Source organism: Ranitomeya variabilis, chromosome 1, assembly GCF_051348905.1.
Source record: "Ranitomeya variabilis isolate aRanVar5 chromosome 1, aRanVar5.hap1, whole genome shotgun sequence".
Taxonomy (NCBI): Eukaryota; Metazoa; Chordata; class Amphibia; order Anura; family Dendrobatidae; genus Ranitomeya; species Ranitomeya variabilis.
In genome coordinates this window covers 551,269,825-551,293,098 of record NC_135232.1, presented here as the reverse complement: position 1 = coordinate 551,293,098, position 23,274 = coordinate 551,269,825, and the positions used below count along the sequence as shown (strand labels likewise).

General features: G+C 45.3%; 1 protein-coding gene across 8 annotated transcripts in view; it reads left to right on the top strand.

Annotated features, from left to right (window-relative positions):
- SHC1 (SHC adaptor protein 1) overlaps nt 1–21,697 on the top strand; it is a 43,751-nt gene extending 22,054 nt beyond the window's left edge. For 5 of the 8 annotated variants that reach the window (XM_077255732.1, XM_077255752.1, XM_077255746.1 and 2 more), the window contains 9 exons: nt 657–776; nt 886–939; nt 1,115–1,166; nt 1,478–1,604; nt 1,714–1,894; nt 1,967–2,033; nt 20,046–20,195; nt 20,293–20,525; nt 20,618–21,697. In XM_077255732.1, the coding sequence (XP_077111847.1) occupies nt 657–776; nt 886–939; nt 1,115–1,166; nt 1,478–1,604; nt 1,714–1,894; nt 1,967–2,033; nt 20,046–20,195; nt 20,293–20,525; nt 20,618–20,746 (1,113 nt within the window). In that variant the 3' untranslated portion in view covers nt 20,747–21,697. The remainder of the gene's footprint in view (nt 1–656; nt 777–885; nt 940–1,114; nt 1,167–1,477; nt 1,605–1,713; nt 1,895–1,966; nt 2,034–20,045; nt 20,196–20,292; nt 20,526–20,617) is intronic. The other 3 variants (XM_077255755.1, XM_077255764.1, XM_077255723.1) reach the window with 2 other exon arrangements.
- The last annotated feature ends 1,577 nt before the right edge of the window (nt 21,698–23,274 follow it).

The following is a 23,274-nucleotide window of genomic DNA, read 5'->3' as shown; positions in this document are numbered from 1 at the left end:
AGATGGGAGGCTCCGGACCGGACAGCGACGCCCATCGGATCGGACCGCCCCCCCAGGTGAGTATAATATAACCTCTTTTTCTCATCTTTCAGTATACATCGGGGGGCTTATCTACAGCATTACAGAATGCTGTAGATAAGCCTCTGATGCTGGTGGGCTTAGCTCATCTTCGATTTTGGGGGTGACAGGTTCCCTTTAATTTGGCCATACAGGTGATAGAAATTTTACACGGGTCCTACATCACCTGTATGGCCATATTAATAATCATACACGTCCCCGGGGGACAGAATGTAACAATACCATTAATATGAGGCAGACAGGTAGGACTAGTGTAACATTTCTATCACCTGTATGCCCATATTAATAGGTCATACAAGTCCTGAGGGGACAGATTCCCTTTAAAGGGGTGAAAACATAGAAAAAAGTGCAGAAAATAACTTTCTGCTCAGCGAAAAAGATTCCCAATGCTTTAATATGGCAAACAAACCCTATAACAAACACCGGATTATAAGGGTGTAGATGTTGTATCCTCCACAGTGAAGACCCCCGGACTGTGGGGTCTGATACCACCACTCCTCGTGTCATCTCCATACTGCCGGGAGGGCTCTGTCACGGATGATGTATCATTATTGATAACTCTGGATCCATCTCTACAGACAGGGGGCCGTTCCCTGAACTCTATCCTGGGAAAGTGTAACCTGAAGTTTGCCGGCATGCCCATTACTCTGACTGTCTCCACCAGCAGCCTCAATCTCATGGCGTCCGACTGCAAGCAGGTGAGCGGGCGAAGACATGCTTGAGAAATGTGGGGGTACCGACACGTGGGTCTGAAGATAGTCAGCGATAATCATACTGACATTGTTATATGGTTATTATCTGGCACAGATCATTGCAAACCATCACATGCAGTCCATATCTTTCGCTTCAGGGGGAGATCCGGTGAGTATGGTGTAGCGATATAGCAGAGATGCGTGAGTGTGGTGTAAAGATGTAGCAGAGCCACGCGAGTATGGTGTGGAGGTGTAGCAGAGCTGCGCCATTATGGTGTGGAGATGTAGCATAGGCGCTCGAGTCCAATTTCAGAATTCGATGACTGTCTCCTTTTTGATTGTAGGACACAGCAGAATATGTCGCTTATGTTGCCAAAGATCCAGTGAATCAAAGAGGTACCTATGGAGATAGAGGGATAAGGGCAGTAGACCCCTACTGTATTGCTAAGGGTTCAATAGACAGTTTGGTGGCAGATGTGGAGGTGGGCTATGCCTATCAGATTCTGCGGCAGGACGGGCCGATGTGTCGGGGAGACCTCTGTGTAGGACGGGACGATGTGTCGGGGCGACCTCTCTGTAGGACGGGACGATGTGTCGATTTGAGTTTGGGTGATGTATTGGTGGTCTTAGTAGTACTGGGCTCTAGGTGATATTTTATGGTCCTCTGACGCTAAGGCCCATCACCACAAATTCCCATTTTCTTCCAGCTTGCCATATCCTGGAGTGTCCCGAGGGTCTTGCTCAGGATGTAATCAGCACTATAGGACAGGCCTTTGAATTACGATTTAAGCAATACCTCAAGAATCCTCCCAAATTAGTGACACCACACGACAGGTTTGTTGTCCTCCCATGAGATATCTCTGGGCTTTGGCGGTGGGAGCAGCGATTAGGTACATGGATTGGATGAACTTCCTGCTCTCACATTCCCTGGTGTCTCCTCCAGGATGGCTGGATTTGATGGCTCTGCATGGGATGAAGAGGAAGAGGAGATCCCGGACCATGCATACTACAATGACTTTCCAGGGAAGGAGCCACCAATCGGTGGGGTCGTGGACATGAGATTACGAGAGGGAACTGCTCCTTCAGTGCCGAGACAGAGCCCTAATCACATGGGGGCCACATTGGTGAGTGGCTGAGTTGTGAGAGACTACATCTGGCTTTGTAGTCAAATGTCTCACTGTCCTCATCTTCCACAGCCTGTTGGACAGATACCTGGAGCAGATCAAGACGCGCGGAAACTGCAGCCACATCCACCTGTGCAAGGTACCTGCACCGCCTGAGACTTCTAACTGACTGTCTAGCCCCCTCTCCCTCCCACACCACCTGACCTGTAACTGTCTAGACCAGGGGTGGAGAGTTTTCTTTTTTTTTTTTTTCTACCAAGGGCCATTTGGATATTTATACCATCCTTTGAAGGCCGTAGAAACTCTGCCCACAAAGTATATCCTGACCCTGACCCTGGCACTGTTATCAGGACGTAATCTTTGCATGCCCTTCAGTGTTCGGTAGTGAACACTGCATGTGTGCTAACAGAGCAAGAAGGTATTAATGAGCTGGTGGCAATCAAAATACAGCTCCCTGCCCAAGAATGTGGTCCCTGAGAATCTGCCCTGGGGCCTGATAAAAGGTCATCGAGGGCCGTAAATGGCCCGGGGGCCTGAGGCTCGCCACCCCTGGTCTAGCCCTTCCCCTCACACACCATCTGACCTGTACCTATCTAGACCCTCCCCTCTAAGGCCAGGTTCATATTGCGTTGGTGCAGTCCGTTCAATGCACGCATTAAACAGACTGCACCAACTCTAGTGCCTTTTAAAGATCGCGTTATATTATGCGATCGCGCAGATGCTCCACCTACGCTAGTGGTCTGTGACGGACCCTCGGATGCGGTCTGCAGCGTTTCCACGTCCATCACAGAATGACAGAACATCGCTAACGCATGCCGATTATGACATGCGTTAGCGATGCGCTACATAATGGCAGTCAATGGGTGCGCTGAAGCATCCGTTAAATTGCGTTAGTGCCGCTGTGTAACGGATGCCATCAGCGCATTGCCATTGACGCAATGTGAACCCTGCCTAACTGTCTAGACCCTCCCACACCATCTAACCTGTACCTGTCTAGACCCTCCCCTCACACACCACCTGACCTGTACCTGTCTAGACCCTCCCCTCACACTCAACCTCACCTGTACATGTCTAGACCCTCCCCTCACACACCACCTGACCTGTACCGGTCTAGACCCTCCCCTCCCACACCACTTGTCCTGTACCTGTCTAGACCCTCCCACACCACCTGACCTGTACCTGTCTAGACCCTCCCCTCCCACACCACCTGACCTGTACCTGTTCTTCCCCCTCCCTGTTAATGGCCCTCCCCTGATGATTAAGAAAAGGTATAAAAAAAAAACAATGTATACACACACAGAATATATATATGCGTGTGTGTATTTATATATGTGTGTGTGTATATACTATACATAATACATATACATATATATATATATATATATATATATATATATATATATATATATAGTACATTCACACGGAAGGCATCAAGACTATGAGTTAACACATGTGGAATTATATACTTAACAAAAAAGTGTGAAACAACTGAAATTATGTCTTATATTCTAGGCTCTTTAAAGTAGCCACCTTTTGCTTTGATGACTGCTTTGCACACTCTTGGCATTCTCTTGATGAGCTTCAAGAGGTAGTCACCGGGAATAGTCTTCCAACAATCTTGAAGAAGTTCCCAGAGATGCTTAGCACTTGTTGGCCCTTTTGCCTTCACTCTGCAGTCCATCTCGATTGTGTTCAGGTCTGGTGACTGCGGAGGCCAGGTCATCTGGTGTAGCACCCCATCACTCTCCTTCTTGGTCAAATAGCCCTTACACAACCTGGAAATGTGTTTGAGGTCATTGTCCTGTTGAAAAATAAATGATGGTCCAACTAAACGCAAACCGGATGGAATAGCATGCCGCTGCAAGATGCTGTGGTAGCCATGCTGGTTCACTATGCCTTCAATTTTGAATAAATCCCCAACAGTGTCACCAGCAAAGCACCGCCACACCATCACACCTCCTCCTCGATGCTTCACGGTGGGAACCAAGCATGTAGAGTCCATCCATTCACCTTTTCTGTGTCGCACAAAGACACGGTGGTTGGAACCAAAGATCTCAAATTTGGACTCATCAGACTAAAGCACAGATTTCCCCTGGTCTAATGTCCATTCCTGGTGTTCTTTAGCCCAAACAAGTCTCTTCTGCTTGTTCCCTGTCCTTAGCAGTGGTTTCCTAGCAGCTATTTTACCATGAAGGCCTGCTGCACAAAGTCTCCTCTTAACAGTTGTTGTAGAGATGTCTGCTGCTAGAACTCTGTGTGGCATTGACCTGGTCTCTAATCTAAGCTGCTGTTAGCCTGCGATTTCTGAGGCTGGTGACTCGGATAAACTTATCCTCAGAAGTAGAGGTGACTCTTGGTCTTCCTTTCCTGGGGCGGTCCTCATGTGAGTCAGTTTCTTTGTAGCGCTAGATAGTTTTTGCCACTTAACTTGGGGACACTTTCAAAGTTTTCCCAATTTTTCGGACTGACTGACCTTCATTTCTTAAAGTAATGATGGCCACTCGTTTTTCTTTACTTAGCTGCTTTATAAGACAAGAAATCCCACTTATTAAACCTGACAGGGCACACCTGTGAAGTGAAAACCATTCCCGGTGACTACCTCTTGAAGCTCTTCAAGAGAATGCCAAGAGTGTGCAAAGCAGTCATCAGAGCAAAATGTGGCTAATTTGAAGAACCTAGAATATAAGACATATTTTCAGTTGTTTCACACTTTTTTGTTAAGTATATAATTCCACGTGTTAATTCATAGTTTTGATGCCTTCAGTGTGAATGTACAATTTTCATAGTCATGAAAATACAGAAAAATCTTTAAATGAAAAGGTGTGTCCAAACTTTTGGTCTGTACTGTATATATACACTGCATGTGTGTATATGTATGTATGTGTGTGTGTGTGTGTGTGTATATATATATATATATATATATATATATATATATATATATATATATATATTCTACTATATAATTGTCTAAGGGTCACTTCCATCTGTCTGTCACAGATATTCATTGGTTGCGGCCTCTGTCATGGAAATCCAAGTCGCTGATTGGTCACGGCAAAACGGCCACGACCAATCAGCGACGGGCACAGTCTGGCGGCAAAATGGCCGCTCCTTCCTCCCCGCAGTCAGTGCCCGCTCCATAATCCCCTCCACTCAGCGTTCACACAGGGTTAATGGCAGCGGTAACGGACCGCGTTATGCCGCGGGTAATGCACTCCGTTACCGCTGCTATTAACCCTGTGTGACCAACTTTTTACTATTGATGCTGCCTATGCGGCATCAATAGTAGAAAGATCTAATGTTAAAAATAATAAAACAAAAAACCTGCTATTCTCACCCTCCGTCGTCCGACGATGCGCTCATGCCTGCCGCCATCTTCCGTTCCCAGGATGCATTGCGAAATTACCCAGAAGACTTAGCGGTGGATCCCGGCGGGTGAGTATATCACTATTTTTTATTTTAATTATTTTAATTTTTTTTTTTTTTTTTACAGGGATATGGTGCCCACACTGCTAAATACTGCGTGGGCAGTGTTATATACTGCGTGGGCAGTGTGATATACTGCGTGGGCAGTGTGATATACTGCGGGGGCTATGCTATATACTACATGGGCAGTGTGATATACTGCGTGGGCTGTGCTATATACTGCATGGGCAGTGTGATATACTGCGGGGGCTGTGCTATATACTACGTACCCTGTGTTATATACTGCGTGGCTGCTATATACTGTGTGGGCTGTGTTATATAGTACGTGGGCTGTGTTATATACTGTTTGGGCTTTGTTATATACTGCGTGGCCTGTATTAACGCATCGGCTATTCTACAATATGTATGTATGTATATAGCAGCCACATAGTATATAGCACAGGCCACGTAGTATACGTCTGCTATATACTACATGGCTCCTATATACTATGTGGCCTGTGCTATATACTATGTGGCTGCTATATACATACATACATATTCTAGAATGCCCGCTGCGTATATATATCTATAGCTCATTTTCCCCCTCACATCTCTCATTTTCCCCCTCACTCCTCTCATTCCCCCCTCACTCCTCTCATTCCCCCCTAACACTTGTCATTTCGACCTCACATCTGTCATTTTCCAATCACTCCACTATTTTCCCTCACTCCTCTCATTTTGCACTCACACCTTTTCCTTTTCACCTCACACCCCTCATTTTCACCTCACACCTCTCATTTTCACCTCAGTATATACATGTTTGTCATCTCCCTCATATATAGTATACAACATACATGTCATCTCCTGTATATAGTATATACCTGTATGTCATCTCCCCGGTAAATAGTATATACCTGCTGTATGTCATCTCCTCCTGTATATTGTATATACCTATGTGTCATCTCCTGTATATAGTCCACGTAGTATATAGGAGCCATGTAGTATATAGCAGACAAATAGTACGTGGCCTTTGCTATATAGTATGTGGCTGCTATATACATACATACATATTGTAGAATACCCGTTGCGTTAATACAGGCCATGCAATATATAACACAGCCCACGTACTATATAACACAGGCCACGCAGTATATAGCAGCCACGTATATAACACAGGCGACGTAGTATATAACACAGGCCACGCAATATATAGCACAGCCCACGCAGTACAAAACACAGGCCACATAGTATGTAACACTGCCCACGTAGTATATAGCAGCCATGTAGTATATAGCAGCCATGTAGTATATAGTACTGCCCACGTAGTATATAGCAGCCATGTAGTATATAGTACTGCCCACGTAGTATATAGCAGCCATGTAGTATATAGTACTGCCCACGTAGTATATAGCAGCCATGTAGTATATAGTACTGCCCACGTAGTATATAGCAGCCATGTAGTATATAGTACTGCCCACGTAGTATATAGCAGCCATGTAGTATATAGTACTGCCCACGTAGTATATAGCAGCCATGTAGTATATAGTACTGCCCACGTAGTATATAGCAGCCATGTAGTATATAGTACTGCCCACGTAGTATATAGCAGCCATGTAGTATATAGTACTGCCCACGTAGTATATAGCAGCCATGTAGTATATAGTACTGCCCACGTAGTATATAGCAGCCATGTAGTACTGTATATAGTACTGTCCACTTAGTATATAGCAGCCATGTAGTATATAGTACTGCCCACGTAGTATATAGCAGCCATGATGTACCGTATATAACGCAGCCCACGCAGTATTTAGCAATGTGGGCACCATATCCCTGTTAAAAAAAAAAAAAAAAAAAAGAATTAAAATAAAAAACAGTTACATACTCACCCCCTGGGATCCAACGGCGCTCTGGCGATGTGCGCGCGGCTGCCATTATACAACTACATTATACAACATGCCACCTACAATATATACCTGAGCCTGTGGAATGAGTCTGTGTAACTTGCTACATCCACGATATGCACCCACCCTACCCCTAAGGGTCTTACAGACGTTACTGGGCACCTTCCTGGTGGCCTAGGTTATAAGACATCAAGGCAGTGACCCAGATAAGTTGAAAAACAAAGTATTTTCTTAACTTTACAATTTAAAGTTCCAAACCTTCATCATCCAGATCACAGCCGGAAACGTTCATATATAGTCCGTTGCCGTGAGCACCTGCACCATGGTAGCAGTTCTGTGTGCGGTAACAGCTTTACCTTACTCTCTGGTCTGTGTTCAATCCCATGCAGAACCTCCAGCACATGAAACCAACACTGACACACCCAACCCTTACCTGCAGGATTAAATGGGAATCATGGATATGGGCAACTTGCAAGACCTGGAGTGGAGGGAGAGATCCGTCCCTTTACCTTCCTATAGCCCATGTCTGGTTTTCCTGAATATAACTTGGTCACATAGTTTGACCCAGTGGAAACATATATTTTACGTTGTAACCACAGCTGTGGCTGTAATTACAACGCTCCCCAGCGGGTTCAGTAGTTTCTATGCACATTTTGGGAGACACGTAACGACCTTAGTATATGACTCCCATCCCTCACATACGCTCCCCCACTGTTCAAACTTGAGGGGTTGAACATCTGTTGCCATCCAGGGTGCCCATGACGGGGCATATGCATTCTTCTCAGCTTAATGTTCCACCGAGCAACTAAAGTTTTTGAACAACAAAAACCATCTGGTGACGCAAGCATTTCTCATTCAGACCAGGGGTGAATGCTCCATTACCAAGCATAACTGCTTCCCCAGCAAGTAATAGCGTAGGGAATACAAGACCCACTAAATGGCCAAGCACTCCTTTTCCACTACGCTATAGTTTTTCTCTGCTGGGGAAAGTTTTGTACTCAAGTAGGTGACTGGATGTTCCTCTTCCTGCACCTCCTGTAACAGAACCACTTTTAAGCCCATCTCCGAGGCAGCCATTTGTATGATACCACTGTAAAATTGGGGCTGGGGAGGAGAGGCTGTTCGCATAACCGCCAACTTTATGGACTGGAACGCATCTTCCGCCTGAGGGTTCCGCTAAACCATGACCGATTTTCTTCCTTTTAAGGGATCGGTCAAAGGTGCCGATATCCCGGCAAAATTAGGTATAAATAATCGGTAATATCAGATGATGACAAGGAATGCTCTTATCTGTGTCATAGTAAGAAGCCGGCGCCAATTTTGAATGGCCTCTATTTTATTTGGGGTTTGATAATTCCATGGCAATCACGTACCCAAGGTAATTGACATCCTTGAGACCTGTTGCGACTCTGATCGAGTCCACTCCTGCTTGTGCCTGGGACAAGTGGGTCTGCCAGTCATTACTATAGATGATGATATCATCCAGATATGCTGACGCATACTTCTGATGGAGCTCTAAAACTATGTCCATTATCCTCTGAAACCTGGCCGGGGCACTGTGGAACCCAAAAGGCAAGACGACATAGTGATGGAGACCCTCCGGTGTTATCAAGGCGGTCTTTTGTTTTGCCGACTATGTCAGAGGCACCTGCCAGGAACTCTTGGTCGGTTCAGGTGTGGGGAAGTACTAGCCTGCCCCAGTCTCTCAATCAGCTCATCCTCCCCGGGCATTGGATGAAGCTCATTTTCCGGAAATCATTTTAAAACTGTAACGATCTGTCCAGCTTTGGAATCAGTGTAATGGAGCTGACTACTCACTCCTGGACTCCTCTATGACTTCTAGCTGGAGCATGTCACCTTCTCCGCCATGGCTCGTTTCTGGGCTTCCGGCACACAGTATGGTTTCATTCGTACCCTTATTTGAGGCTTGGTGACAAGTTCATGTTGGATTACAGATATACGGCCAGGCAGTTCCGAGAATACGTCCATATTCTGTTGCACTAATTTTCGTGTCTCCCTTTGCTGCTGTTTTAGAGAGCGTTGCTCATCTTGACCTCGTTCCCGGCCTCTTCCTGTGCCTTTGTCAGAGGGACCATACATGCTCGGTCTTTCCACACCTTTAACAGATTTTACATGATATAGTTGCTCAGGTTTCCTCTTCCCAGGCTGATCTACCCTGTAATTCACCTCCCCAACCTTTTCTCGGACTTCATATGGCCTTTGCCACTTGGCCATGAACTTACTTTCTCCAGTGGGCATCAAAACCAACACCCGTTCCCCTTTTTAAAGGACCTGACTGTGGCCTTTCTATTGTACGTTGAGCTCTGCGCGGCTTGGGCATCCACATGTTCCTTTACTATAGATATCGCCGCCGCGATCCGGTCGTTCATGCTCGCAACCTGCTCTATCACTCTTTTATGGGGAGTAGGCTCCAGCTGATGTAGCATAGTGGAGAGGACCAACTGCTTCAGGAGCTCCTCCATCTTGTCGGCGGGCCTGAGTTGTAGCAATGCAGGTTTAATCACAGATGTGCCCTTTTCTTTGAGGGTATGCCTTAATTCATACTGCCTGCGATCTCCACCATATGTAGAGGAGTGGCTTTCACCCCAGTACAGTAGCAAGGCAGGGACCCAGGTAAGTTCAAAAACAAAATCTTTATTTTCTAAACTTTACAAATTAAACTTCCAAACCTACATCATCCGGATTCCAGCCGTTCGTATATAATCGGTTACTGTGGGCGACTGCACCGCCGTGTAACTCGTGGGTGCAGTAATGCCTTAGCTCTAATCTCTGGCTCTGGTCTGTGTTCAGTCTCACACATGCAGGCATACATAGGACCTCCAGCTCTGCTGCACATGAAACCACCCCCAACCTTTACCAGCAAGATTAAATAGGAATCATTGACATGGGTTACTTGTAAGACCCAAACTGGAGGGAGAGATCCGTCCCACTACCTTCCTTCAGATCCCTCCAAAAATAAAAGCTCATGTCAGGTTTTAGCAGTGCCCCCCCCCCCACCCGGTGTGCGAGATATTGTATTTCCCGCATGGCTACCTGACACTTCCCCGGCTTAACAGTAAGAGCTGCAGTTTTAAGACTCTGCAACACCTGAGAAAGATGCACAAGGTGTTTCTCTCAAAAATTACTAAAAATGGCTATATCATCGAGATAAACAATGGCAAAACCATCAAATCCTTCCAATAAGTGATTGACCAACCTCTGGTAGGTGGCAGGGCATTCTTTATACCAAATGGCATCACCACAAACTCAAACAGCTGAATGGTGTTATAAAGGCAGACCTCTCCTGAGCTTGTTTGGTCGGGGGTATCTGCCAATATCCCCTACGTAGGTCCATAATGGTGAGGTACGATGCTTTAGCTAGTTCTTCTAACAGTTCCTCTATCCTCGGCATGAGAAAGACCTCACATGTAGTCAGTAGATTTAATTTCCTGTAGTCTACACAGAACCGGGTCGTACGGTCCTTTTCCGGGACAAGAACCACAGGCGAAGCTCAGGCACTCTGGGATTTTTGTACTACCTTGAGGTTTAGCATCTCCTCTACCTGTTCCTTCATGTGTGCCTTCACCTCTTCTGACACCCGGTATGCAGACTGCCATACTGGGGGATTAGTACCAGTGTCCACATGGTGAGTTGCTAAGTGCTTCCTCCCAGGCTTCCCTGTGAAGACTTCGGTGAACTCGCTGAGCACCCCCATCAGCTCAGACCTCTGACTGTGGGATAGTTCAGAGTTAAACTCTGCTGACTCCAGGGACTCCATGTACTGAGTCCCAGCCCCCACATCTAGTAACAGACTGGACATGAATTAGGTCCCCTGATCGGTTAACATTTCTTTGGGGAAACCCACACGAGAGAAAACAGTCAGTAAAGCATCCGCCACTTTGTCTGCTCGGATGGAGGACAGTACCACAGCTCCTGGGTATCGTGAAGCGTAGTCCACCACTGTGAGGATGTACTTTTTGCCAGAGCTGCTAGGGATTGCAAGTGGCCCTATGATATCCACAGCCACTTGCTGGAAAGGCTCATCGATCACAGGCAGTGGTATCAATGGAGCTTTCTGTATATTCCCGGACTTTCCAACTCTCTGACAAAGTACAGATGATCGACAGTAATTGGCAATATCTGTCCCCATCTTGGGCTAATAGAAGTTATGTGTCACGCGAGCTTTAGTCTTTGTATTCCGAAGTGTCCGGCCAGAGGAATTTCATGAGCAATTCTCAATAATTGTTCCCTAAATAGATAAGGAATGACCAGCTGCTTTTCACGGTCCCAAGGTTCTGTATCCATAGGGAGAGTCTCTTTATACAGTCTGACCTGGTCCCAGTATACTCTCTCTTTGTCAGAAGCAGGAGGGGGTTGGTCTGCAAGACATCTGAGCTTCTCCATACTGACATCTGTCTGCAGGGCCTCCTGGAAGCGCTGACTGTCAGTCTGCAGCCCCTGGCCTTGTGTGACTGCCAGGCCCTGGTCTGAAGCTGAGTCTTCAGTGTCGGTTATCTGGGACCTTGTTGGGTCTGCCAAGTGAGGAGGCTCCGGGGCCACAGTATGGTCCTCCTGATGTGGCAGTTCTATCTGAGACTCATCCTCTAATCTCTGGTGTTGAATCTGAGAGGCAGCCTGACTCCGGGTCACAGTTGCCACATACAGTATGTACATTCCTGTGCATTGGTACAATTTCCCTCCTTGCATGGGATCTCAGGTGGGTCTCTTGCTTCCACCTTCTCTGTAGCATTTACAGTGCTGTGCAAATTAATTGGGACAAAGCAAAAAACCACATATTTTTGAATATTTGATAATAAAATGTTATAATGCACTGTTACATACTAATTTTAGTAAGAGATATGTCCTCCTTTAGCAGATATGAGATTTATTATATATTAAAACTGGTTTGAATCACTGACTGGTAACCAACTTACGATTTAACTTTAAAAATGCTTTGTCCCAACTAATTTGCACAGCACTGTACTTGCAAGGGAGGAATGTAGTAGGACACCATCCTCCCGAAGCCTATGCCTAGCAACACATTGGTGGGAATAGCCTCTGATACTCCCATTTCCCTGCTCGCCAGTCCAGGTACACAGGCCTTGGGAACGGCAGGGCTGGCCCCTCCAATCCCGGTTATAGACCTAGTCTTTCCTGGTATGATATTGTCAAGGTGTACCATTGCTGGACGCACCAGAGTCACCTCTGCCCCAGTGTCTCGGAGTCCAATGGTGACTTTATTGCCAACAGTGACAGATTGAGAGTTCTCATTAGTCCTTGCATCAGAGCCGGCCAAAAAGAGGACAAAAGGTGGGGACACAGACAGCTTTGTGGCTGGGCGTTTCTCCCTATCAGGGCAGACAGCGCTAACTTGTCCCACTTTGTTGCAGGAGAAGCACTGGCGTACAACACCTAAAGAATAAAAATCATATAAGAACAAAACACCATAGAGAAGTAATATAATTAACAAAGGTTTATTGAAAACAGTAACACATAGATAATTACAAGAAATAAATAAAATAGGGATTTGACAAAATGGAACCAAGAGTAGATGGCACCACAGAAAGACAGGACCCAATCATGTTTGACATAAAGTGCTAACAGTATGCTCTGAGACTCCCAAGCAGTCATGCATAATCACAGACGGTGAAGGTGTATATGGAGGGCTGTATACCACCCCAAAACCAAAGAGCAAACAAAAACCAGTGAGGTCAAAAGGTAGTAAATTGTATTACCTGAATGGGTGCTGAAATTCTGCGGTGCCACCTTCCCAGGGGAAGGTGGCACCGCAGAATTTCAGCACCCATTCAGGTAATACAATTTACTACCTTTTGACCTCACTGGTTTTTGTTTGCTCTTTGGTTTTGGGGTGGTATACAGCCCTCCATATACACCTTCACCGTCTGTGATTATGCATGACTGCTTGGGAGTCTCAGAGCATACTGTTAGCACTTTATGTCAAACCTGATTGGGTCCTGTCTTTCTGTGGTGCCATCTACTCTTGGTTCCATTTTGTCAAATCCCTATTTTATTTATTTCTTGTAATTATCTATGTGTTACTGTTTTCAATAAACCTTTGTTAATTATATTACTTCTCTATGGTGTTTTGTTCTTATATGATTTTTGCTATTTTCTGGCACCTATTGTGACTGTTTCTGCACCGCCCTTGGATATCTTGGGGTGCAGGTCGTGTATCTTCTGATTAACACCTAAAGAATGTCTAGTCTCCGGGACCCCATAGGAGGTGGGCTTGGACAGCATTGGTGATTGGCCGGCAGATGGAGAAGGGTCCCCGTTTGGCTTACCTCCCTTCCAGCTGAATCCCGATGGCTTCCGCACCTCAGGCATCCTGTTAGTCACATAGCAGTCAGCAATCTTTTCAGCCTGATCCGCAGTTTGTGGCTCCCGATCACATACAAATTGTCGTACATCCGTGGGGCACATGTAAAGAAATTGATCCTTGACTATAAGATCCATTAAGTCTTCAAAGCTGTTAACAGAAAGTCCCCTGAGTCATTGGTGGAACATGGTCCTCAAGGTGCTCATGAAATCCGCATAGCTGTCAGTTGATCCACGTTGTAGGTTCCAGAACTTTCTCCGATACACTTCTGAGGTTAGGTTGTATTTCCTGATCAGGGCCTCTTTTATGGCCTCATAGTTCCCATCTAGGTCTAGTGGGAGGTCAGCAAAAACTTCCAGGGCTTTGCCTCTCAACCCTGGGGTTAGATACTGCGCCCACTGCTCATGGGGTAGATAGTATTGCCTGCAGGATTTTTCAAACCCCCGAAGGAAAGTATCTAAATCCGTATCCTTCTCCATCACAGGGAAGTTAACCAGACGTGGTCTCCTTAGATTTATGTCCTTGGAGATAGTTAGCTGAGGACTGTTACCCCTCTCTATTTGAGCGATCTGAAGCTTGAAAGCTCACTTCTCCCGGCGTTCTGCAGCCTCTCGGTACTGTAGAATAAGCTGCATGCGCAGATTGGGATCACTTGTTCCCAGCTGTTGTAAGGCCATTACTGGCACTTCCAGACGGTATCGCCGGTGCAAGAGCTGGCATTGCTAGGTCTCTCTGCAGTGGACTTTCTCCTTGGCCAGATGCTTCAGTACTTTGCTCTATGTCCTGCTCGACCAAGGTGCATATCAGCAGTTCCTTGGCTTTGTTGGCCGTCTCTATAACTCTCTATTTACAGAGGTCGGTCAGAGCCTCTTTGCTCTGCTTCTTGTACTGAGCTGCCATATCGATGAAAAGCCTTTGCCAAATAAAAGATAGAAAAGAAAAACGGGGAAGACAAACTGTTTGCAAGTATTTCTAAGTAAGCACTGAGTTGAACCTTGTAGAACTGATGCACTCCTCGCAAGGATACCACTTCATTAGTACAGGGAGTAATTGCTTAAACTATGCACTAATGCTCTAATAGAAATTATTCTATCCCACCGCTCTGCCGCCAATTTGTCACGTACCCGCTTCTCAGCACGTGACTTGTGCCTGCAAGGGTTACTCTCCTCTCACTCAGTCCAGCATTCAACCTCTGTCCTATGCTGTATGGGAGCATAAATCACACACCGACACAGGCCACACACCCCGCTCATACACGTTGCCACCATTCACCGAACACACGGGCAATGAGTCCCGGAAATATTACTACTACTGTCTGCCAATCATAAGGATCACACACTTTAAGGCTATGGATTCTTTAGCGCATACAAGGTTCAGACTTATTAAAGTTTTAAGCTTTAATAGAAAAGGTACCGTGCTTACAATAAAAAGGGTATAAAAATATGAGAATAAAAAGTGACATACAAATATGCAAAAACAGTGATAAAATAAAGGGATAAACTTACATAAATATCGAACTTTGCATTCGGATTTTCTGTCCCTGGGGGAGGGAGAAATATGGAATGGATCACTTCAGCTTTCCAGGCTGACCCCACATGTGAACAGCTTTCTTTGTGTCTAGGCCTAATTTATAGAGTCAACCTGGAGGTCAAATTACTAAACCAGCCTCTCATGTTAATATCATAATTGCTGGTTTGTGACTGGACCATGGCCACTCCACCAATGAATATATTATTTTCTTTGAAACTCTTTGTGTAACGTTTCTCATACATAGATAGTGTCAGGCTGTAATTGCCATCTCTCTTCAAAAGAGCCAGAAGGTGTGAAACGTTTCCCCTTCTTGGTTCTTAGCAAGGCCCCCTGGTGAGATTGGAGACAGGAGACTTACCTTCTCAGGATAACATATGCTGTGACCCCTGTGAGACCTGAAGTCTCAGGACAAATGTTAAATTACTGCTAGTCATACATTCATACTGTAGTGAAATATGTATAAATACAGTACAGACCAAAAGTTTGGACACACCTTCTCATTTAAAGATTTTTCTGTATTTTCCTGACTATGAAAATTGTACATTCACACTGAAGGCATCAAAACTATGAATTAACACATGTGGAATTATATGATTAACAAAAAAGTGTGAAACAACTGAAATTATGTCTTATATTCTAGGTTCTTCAAAGTAGCCACCTTTTGCTTTGATGACTGCTTTGCACACTCTTGGCATTCTCTTGATGAGCTTCAAGAGGTAGTCACCGGAAATTGTTTTCACTTCACAGGTGTGCCCTGTCAGGTTTAATAAGTGGGATTTCATGCCTTATAAATGGGGTTGGGACCATCAGTTGTGCTGAGCAGAAGTCTGGTGGATACACAGCGGATAGTCCTACTGAATAGACTGTTAGCTGCTTTTTTCTTGCCATAACACAAATTCTAAGTAAAGAAAAACGAGTGGCCATCATTACTTTAATAAATGAAGGTCAGTCAGTCCGAAAAATTGGGAAAACTTTGCAAGTGTCCCCAAGTGCAGTGGCAAAAACCATCAACCACTACAAAGAAACTGGCTCACATGAGGACCGCCCCAGGAAAGGAAGACCAAGAGTCACCTCTACTTCTGAGGAAAAGTTTATCCGAGTCACCAGCCTCAGAAATCGCAGGTTAACAGCAGCTCAGATTAGAGACCAGGTCAATACCACTCAGAGTTCTAGCAGCAGACACATCTCTACAACAACTGTTAAGAGGAGACTTTGTGCAGCAGGCCATCATGGTAAAATAGCTGCTAGGAAACCACTGCTAAGGACAGGCAACAAGCAGAAGAGACTCGTTTGGGCTAAAGAACACAAGGAATGGACATTAGACCAGTGGAAATCTGTGCTTTGGTCTGATGAGTCAAAATTTGGTTCCAACTACCGTGTCTTTGTGCGACGCAGAAAAGGTGAACGGATGGACTCTACATGCCTGGTTCCCACCGTGAAGCATGGAGGAGGAGGTGTGATGATGTGGGGGTGCTTTGCTGGTGACACTGTTGGGTATTTATTCAAAATTGAAGGCATATTGAACCAGCATGGCTACCACAGCATCTTGCAGCGGCATGCTATTCCATCCGGTTTGTGTTTAGTTGGACCATCATTTATTTTTCAACAGGACAATGACCCCAAACACATTTGACCAAGAAGGAGAGTGATGGGGTGCTACGCCAGATGACCTGGCCTCCACAGTCACCAGACCTGAACCCAATCGAGATGGTTTGGGGTGAGCTGGACTGCAGAGTGAAGGCAAAAGGGCCGACAAGTGCTAAGCATCTCTGGGAACTCCTTCAAGATTGTTGTAAGACCATTTCCGGTGACCACTCCTTGAAGCTCATCAAGAGAATGCCAAGAGTGTGCAAAGCAGTCATCAAAGCAAAAGGTGTCTACTTTGAAGAACCTAGAATATAAGACATATTTTCAGTTGTTTCACACTTTTTTGTTAAGTATATAATTCCACGTGTTAATTCATAGTTTTGATGCCTTCAGTGTGAATTTACAATTTTCATAGTCCTGAAAATACAGAAAAATCTTTAAATGAGATGGTGTGTCCAAACTTTTGGTCTGTACTGCATAGTGAACTATGTATAGGTTTATTGTGTGACTAGTAATAATTTAACATCTGTCCTGAAGGCTGCAGGTCTCACCCAGGTGTTAATATGTATCCAAAGACATACTGATAGGGATTTTAGATTGTGAGCCCCATTGGGGACAGCGATGATAATGTCTGTAAAGGGCTGCAGAATTTGTTAGCGCTGTATAAAAATAAAGATTATTATTTATTATTATTATACTGAGGCAGCAGACTTCTGGCTCCAATCTTGCCAGGAGCCTAGCTAGGACCAGGAAGGAGAGGAAGCGCTTCACACCTTCAGCTCTTCGGAAGATAGATGTCAATTACAGCCTGACACTATCTATCTGTGGGAAGCTTTACTCAAAGAATCTGAGAAAATGTATTCATAATCAAAAACAAGCAATTAGAATATCAACTTGAGGGGCTGGTCTAGAAATCTGACCTCCCGGGTCACTCTATAAATTTGGCTTGTATACATTCAAAATTGTTCACAGATTGAGGGTCAGCCTAGCTGATGTGATCCAGCCCACATTCACCACTACCCCCCCCCCCCCCTCTGGGAGCAGAAGCAGACTACAAGTTAGCGATTTCTGTAAGTTTTCTACTGTTTATTTTATACTGTTTTGCATACCTGTATGTCTTTTTATTACCATATTTTTACATTCTTTTTTACTGTAAGCTCCGTAGCTTTTGTATTAACGCATAAAACTTTAACAGTTGAACCTTGTATCTTCTAAAGAATCCATAGCCTTAAAGTGTTTGACCTTTTAAAAGTGGTAGACAGTATTAGTAATATTTCCGGGACTCATCGCCTGTGTGTTCGGTGAGTGGTGGCAGCATGTATGAGCGGGTGTGTGGCCTGGGTTGGCATGTGATTTATGCTCCCATTACAGCATAGGACAGAGGTTGAATGCTGGCCTGAGAGAGGGGAGATAGATTAACCCTTGCAGGTGCAACCCCAAGTCACGTGCTGAGAGTGGGTACGTGACAAACTGGTAGCAGCACAGAGTGGGATCCGTGACAATTGGTGGAGCACGGTGGGGATCCTTGACACATACCTATACATATTTCACTACAGACGCAGTCCGCACTTAAAGCGGGTGTGGAAAGTATTCAGACCCCTTTAAATTTTTCACTCTGTTTCATTGCAGCCATTTAGTAAGTTCAAAAAGTTCATTTTTTCACATTAATGTACACTCTGCACCCCATCTTGACTGAATAAAAAAAAAACAAATGTAGAAATTTTTGCAAATTTAATAAAAAAGAAAAATATCACATGGTCCTAAGTATTCAGACTCTGTGCTCAGACACTCATATTTAAGTCACATGCTGTCCATTTCCTTGTGATCTTCCTTGAGATGATTCTACTCCTTCATTGGAGTTCAGCTGTGTTTAATTAAACTGATAGGACATGATTTGTAAAAGCACACACCTGTCTATATAAGACACCACAGTGTATGTCAGACCAAATGAGAATCATGAGGTCAAAGGAACTGGCCAAGGAGCTCAGAGACAGAATTGTGGAAAGGCACAGATCTGTCCAGGGTTACAAAAGAATTTCTGCAGTACTCAAGATTCCTAAGAGCACAGTGGCCTCAATAATCCATAAATGGAAGAAGTTTGGGACCACCAGAAGTCTTCCTAGACCTGGCTGTCCAGCCAAACTGAGCAATTGTGGGAGAGGAGCCTTGGTGAGAGAGGTAAAGAAGAACCCCAAGATCACTGTGGCTGAGCTCCAAAGGTGCAGTAAGGAGATGGGACAAAGTTCCACAAAGTCAACTATCACTGCAGCCCTCCACCAGTCGGGCCTTTATGGCAGAGTGGCCCGACGGAAGTGTCTCCTCAGTGCAAGACATATCAAAGCCTGTATAGAGTTTGCTAAAAAAAAAATACATTAAGGACTCACAGACTATGAGAAATAAGATTCACTGGTCTGATGAGACTAACATAGACCTTTTTGGTGATAATTCTAAGCTGTATGTGTGGAGAAAACCAGGCACTGCTCATCACCTGCCCAATACAATCCCAACAGTGAAACATGGTGGTGGAAGCATCATGCTATGGGGGTGTTTTTCAGCTGCAGGGACAGGATGACTGGTTGTCATTGAAGGAAACATGAACACGGCCAAGTATAAAGATATCCTGGATGAAAACCTCTTCCAGAGTGCTCTGGACCTCACACTTGGCAGAAGGTTCACCTTCCAACAAGGCAATGACCCTAAGCACACAGCTAAAATAACAAAGGAGTGGCTTTAGAACAACTCTGTGATCATTCTTGACTGGCCCAGCCAGAGCCCTGACCTAAACCCAATTTGAGCACCTCTGGAGAGACCTGAAAATGGCGGTCTATCAACATTCACCATCCAACCTGACAGAACTGGAGAGGATCTGCAAGGAAGAATGGCAGAGGATCCCCAAATCAAGTGTAAAAAAATTGTTGCATCATTCCCAAGAAGACTCATGGCTGTGCTAGCTCAAAAGGTGCTTCTACTCCATACTGAGTAACTGGTCTGAATACTTATGACTATGTGATATTTCAGTTTTTCTTTTTTAATGCATTTGCAAAAATTACTACATTTCTGTTTTTTCAGTCAAGATGGGGTGCAGAGTGTACATTAATGAGAAAAAAATGAACTTTTTTGAATTTACCAAACCGCTGCAATGAAACAAACTTACAAATTTAAAGGGGTCTGAATACTTTCTGTACCTACTGTACTTTTATTTTGCTTTGTATCCACAGCTGTGGCTGTGATTACAACACTCTCCAGTGCATTCAGTATGTTTCCATAAACATTCTGGGGACACATAACGACCCTCGTATATGATTCCCATTACTGCCTCACAAGGGGGTGTGAAGAAAGAGTCCTGCTGCCCTGGCCAGCTGTCTGCTTCACTGATTTTGCTTCCTTCCAGGTAAAGACTGGTTCCCAGTGCCCGGTGCCAAGCTTGGGAATCGGCCTGACATTTTTGATGACCCTTCCTATGTAAATGTGCAGAATCTTGACAAATCTCGTCAGTGCGCACGTGGTGCCACGAATGGCCAGAGAGATATCTTTGATATGAGTGAGTCTTGTATTGCATGATGGTTTCTGTGAGGAGCCTGATCCTTGCTGCAGCGCAGCCTCTCACGCCAGCCTTCCTCTTTGCCTGTCTCGTACAGAGCCATTTGAAGACACAATACCACCAAGTGTGTCTTTTGTTACTATGGAAGAACAGCTGAAACGGGAGCTGTGGTATCATGGAAACATGACCCGAAAAGACGCTGAGCGTCAGCTGAAGGTCAATGGTGACTTCCTGGTGCGAGAGAGCACCACCACACCGGGTCAGTATGTCCTTACAGGCCTGCAGAACGGACAGCCCAAGCACCTGCTGCTGGTGGATCCGGAAGGAGTGGTGAGTGCGAAGAGAGGCGGATGGTACGCTCACCACCCTCCCACCCCATAATGTTTTCTACATCTCTTAACCCTTGTGTCTCTGTCTGCCAGGTCCGGACTAAGGACCACCGCTTTGAGAGTGTGAGTCATCTCATCAGCTACCACATGGACAATCACTTACCCATCATATCTGCGGGCAGCGAGCTCTGCCTCCAGCAGCCGGTGGAACGGAGACCATGACACAGACTGCCTGAGTAGAGCAATCCTCCTACCTCCACCTCGCAGCGTCCTCTACTTCTGCTGCAGTGGGCATACTCTTTCTCTTCTATCAGGGAATTTGTAGGGTCACTCTGCACAAATCCACGGCCGGGGGTCTGTGCTGCCACCAGCCACCTGTCCACAGACATGACAAGGACTCTTGTAAGCACATGATGGCGTGGGGCAAGCACTCACCTCTACTGATCTGTGCCTTTTTTTTTTTTATTTATGGGCTTATCCTTTCGGGGAGGGTGGTCCTACATTAACGTTCCTCTGTCTCTCCGCCTGTCCTATCTGTGGATGTGACCTGGGCTTTTAGGCCTGTGGCAATAATGACCTAGAAACTGGAGGCTGGATGTCCTCACAGACCCTGCACCTCCTTATTTGTGCTGCTGATTTCATAACCTCCTGCGCCCCTCAGGACCTGAGGTATGCCCCATCTTTAGACCCTCCACCCACCTTTTGCCTTAAGGAGATGACAAACAATGCTTCAGACCTACCGTCCAGATCTCCCTGAATGGTGACTGTGGCCTCGCTCGTTGGTGGAACCCCTAGAGATAGACAGGATAAGGAAAAGAAGAGGCGATCCAAGGATCTAGTCGAACACAGCTGCACATCATACCATCACAGCCTCGAGTGATGCCACATCATGAAACCGAACCTGCACCGTGACCGTGATCCTGTCCTCTCTGCGGGTCCGAACAGACTGGTGGGTGACGACAGCTGGCCCAGCAATGCTGGATGGAGTGCAGGACATGCACCATCATTCACACGTACAGCCACCCTCCTTCACTGCATGCACATTTATAGCCCAATACCAAAGTCAGGCTGGCAGCATTCCTCCCCTCCTTGTATATGGGGTTTTTCATATTATTTTCCAAATTGCAATGAATTATACCAAAGCAATCTCCAGAATAAAATTGTATTTGTGTATAGGCCACGTCCTGGTCTCACCTTCCCCCTGGCAAGAACTCGTCACCACCGAGCGAGCAGCGCTGCACGACAGCAATAAAGCATTATATAACGATCCAGCGGAGAGCACTGCTGTCCCGGATCCATAATGGCGAGTGGAGACCTATTACACCGTGTCCATGGTAACCAGAAGCAATTATACAGCCGTGACATCACCACTCTCCTGATATCAGTTATATTATACAGCAGTAACATGACCGCTCCCCAGATATCAGTTATATTATACAGCAGTGACATCACCGCTCCCCAGATATCAGTTATACAGCAGTGACATCACCGCTCCCCAGATATCAGTTATATTATACAGCAGTGACATGACCGCTCCCCAGATATCAGTTATATTATACAGCAGTGACATCACCGCTTTCCAGATATCAGTTATATTATACAGCAGTGACATCACCGCTCCCCAGATATCAGTTATATTATACAGCAGTGACATCACCGCTCTCCAGATATCAGTTATATTATACAGCAGTGACATCACCGCTCTCCAGATATCAGTTATATTATACAGCAGTGACATCACCGCTCTCCAGATATCAGTTATATAATACAGCAGTGACATCACCGCTCTCCAGATATCAGTTATATTATACAGCAGTGACATCACCGCTCCCCAGATATCAGTTATATTATACAGCAGTGACATCACCGCTCTCCAGATATCAGTTATATTATACAGCAGTGACGTCACCGCTTTCCAGATATCAGTTATATTATACAGCAGTGACGTCATCGCTTTCCAGATATCGGTTATATTATACAGCAGTGACATCACCGCTCTCCAGATATCAGTTATATTATACAGCAGTGACATCACCGCTCCCCCAGGTATCAGTTATATTATACAGCAGTGACCTCACCGCTCCCCAGATATCAGTTATATTATACAGCAGTGACATCACCGCTCCCCAGATATCAGTTATATTATACAGCAGTGACATCACCGCTCTCCAGATATCAGTTATATTATACAGCAGTGACGTCACCGCTTTCCAGATATCAGTTATATTATACAGCAGTGACGTCATCGCTTTCCAGATATCGGTTATATTATACAGCAGTGACATCACCGCTCTCCAGATATCAGTTATATTATACAGCAGTGACATCACCGCTCCCCCAGGTATCAGTTATATTATACAGCAGTGACATCACCGCTCTCCAGATATGAGTTATATTATACAGCAGTGACATCACCGCTCCCCAGATATCAGTTATATAATACAGCAGTGACATCACCGCTCTCCAGATATCAGTTATATTATACAGAAGTGACATCACCGCTCTCCAGATATCAGTTATATTATACAGCAGTGACATCACCGCTCCCCAGATATCAGTTATATTATACAGCAGTGACATCACCGCTCCCCAGATATCAGTTATATAATACAGCAGTGACATCACCGCTCTCCAGATATCAGTTATATTATACAGCAGTGACATCACCGCTCTCCAGATATCAGTTATATTATACAGCAGTGACGTCACCGCTTTCCAGATATCAGTTATATTATACAGCAGTGACGTCA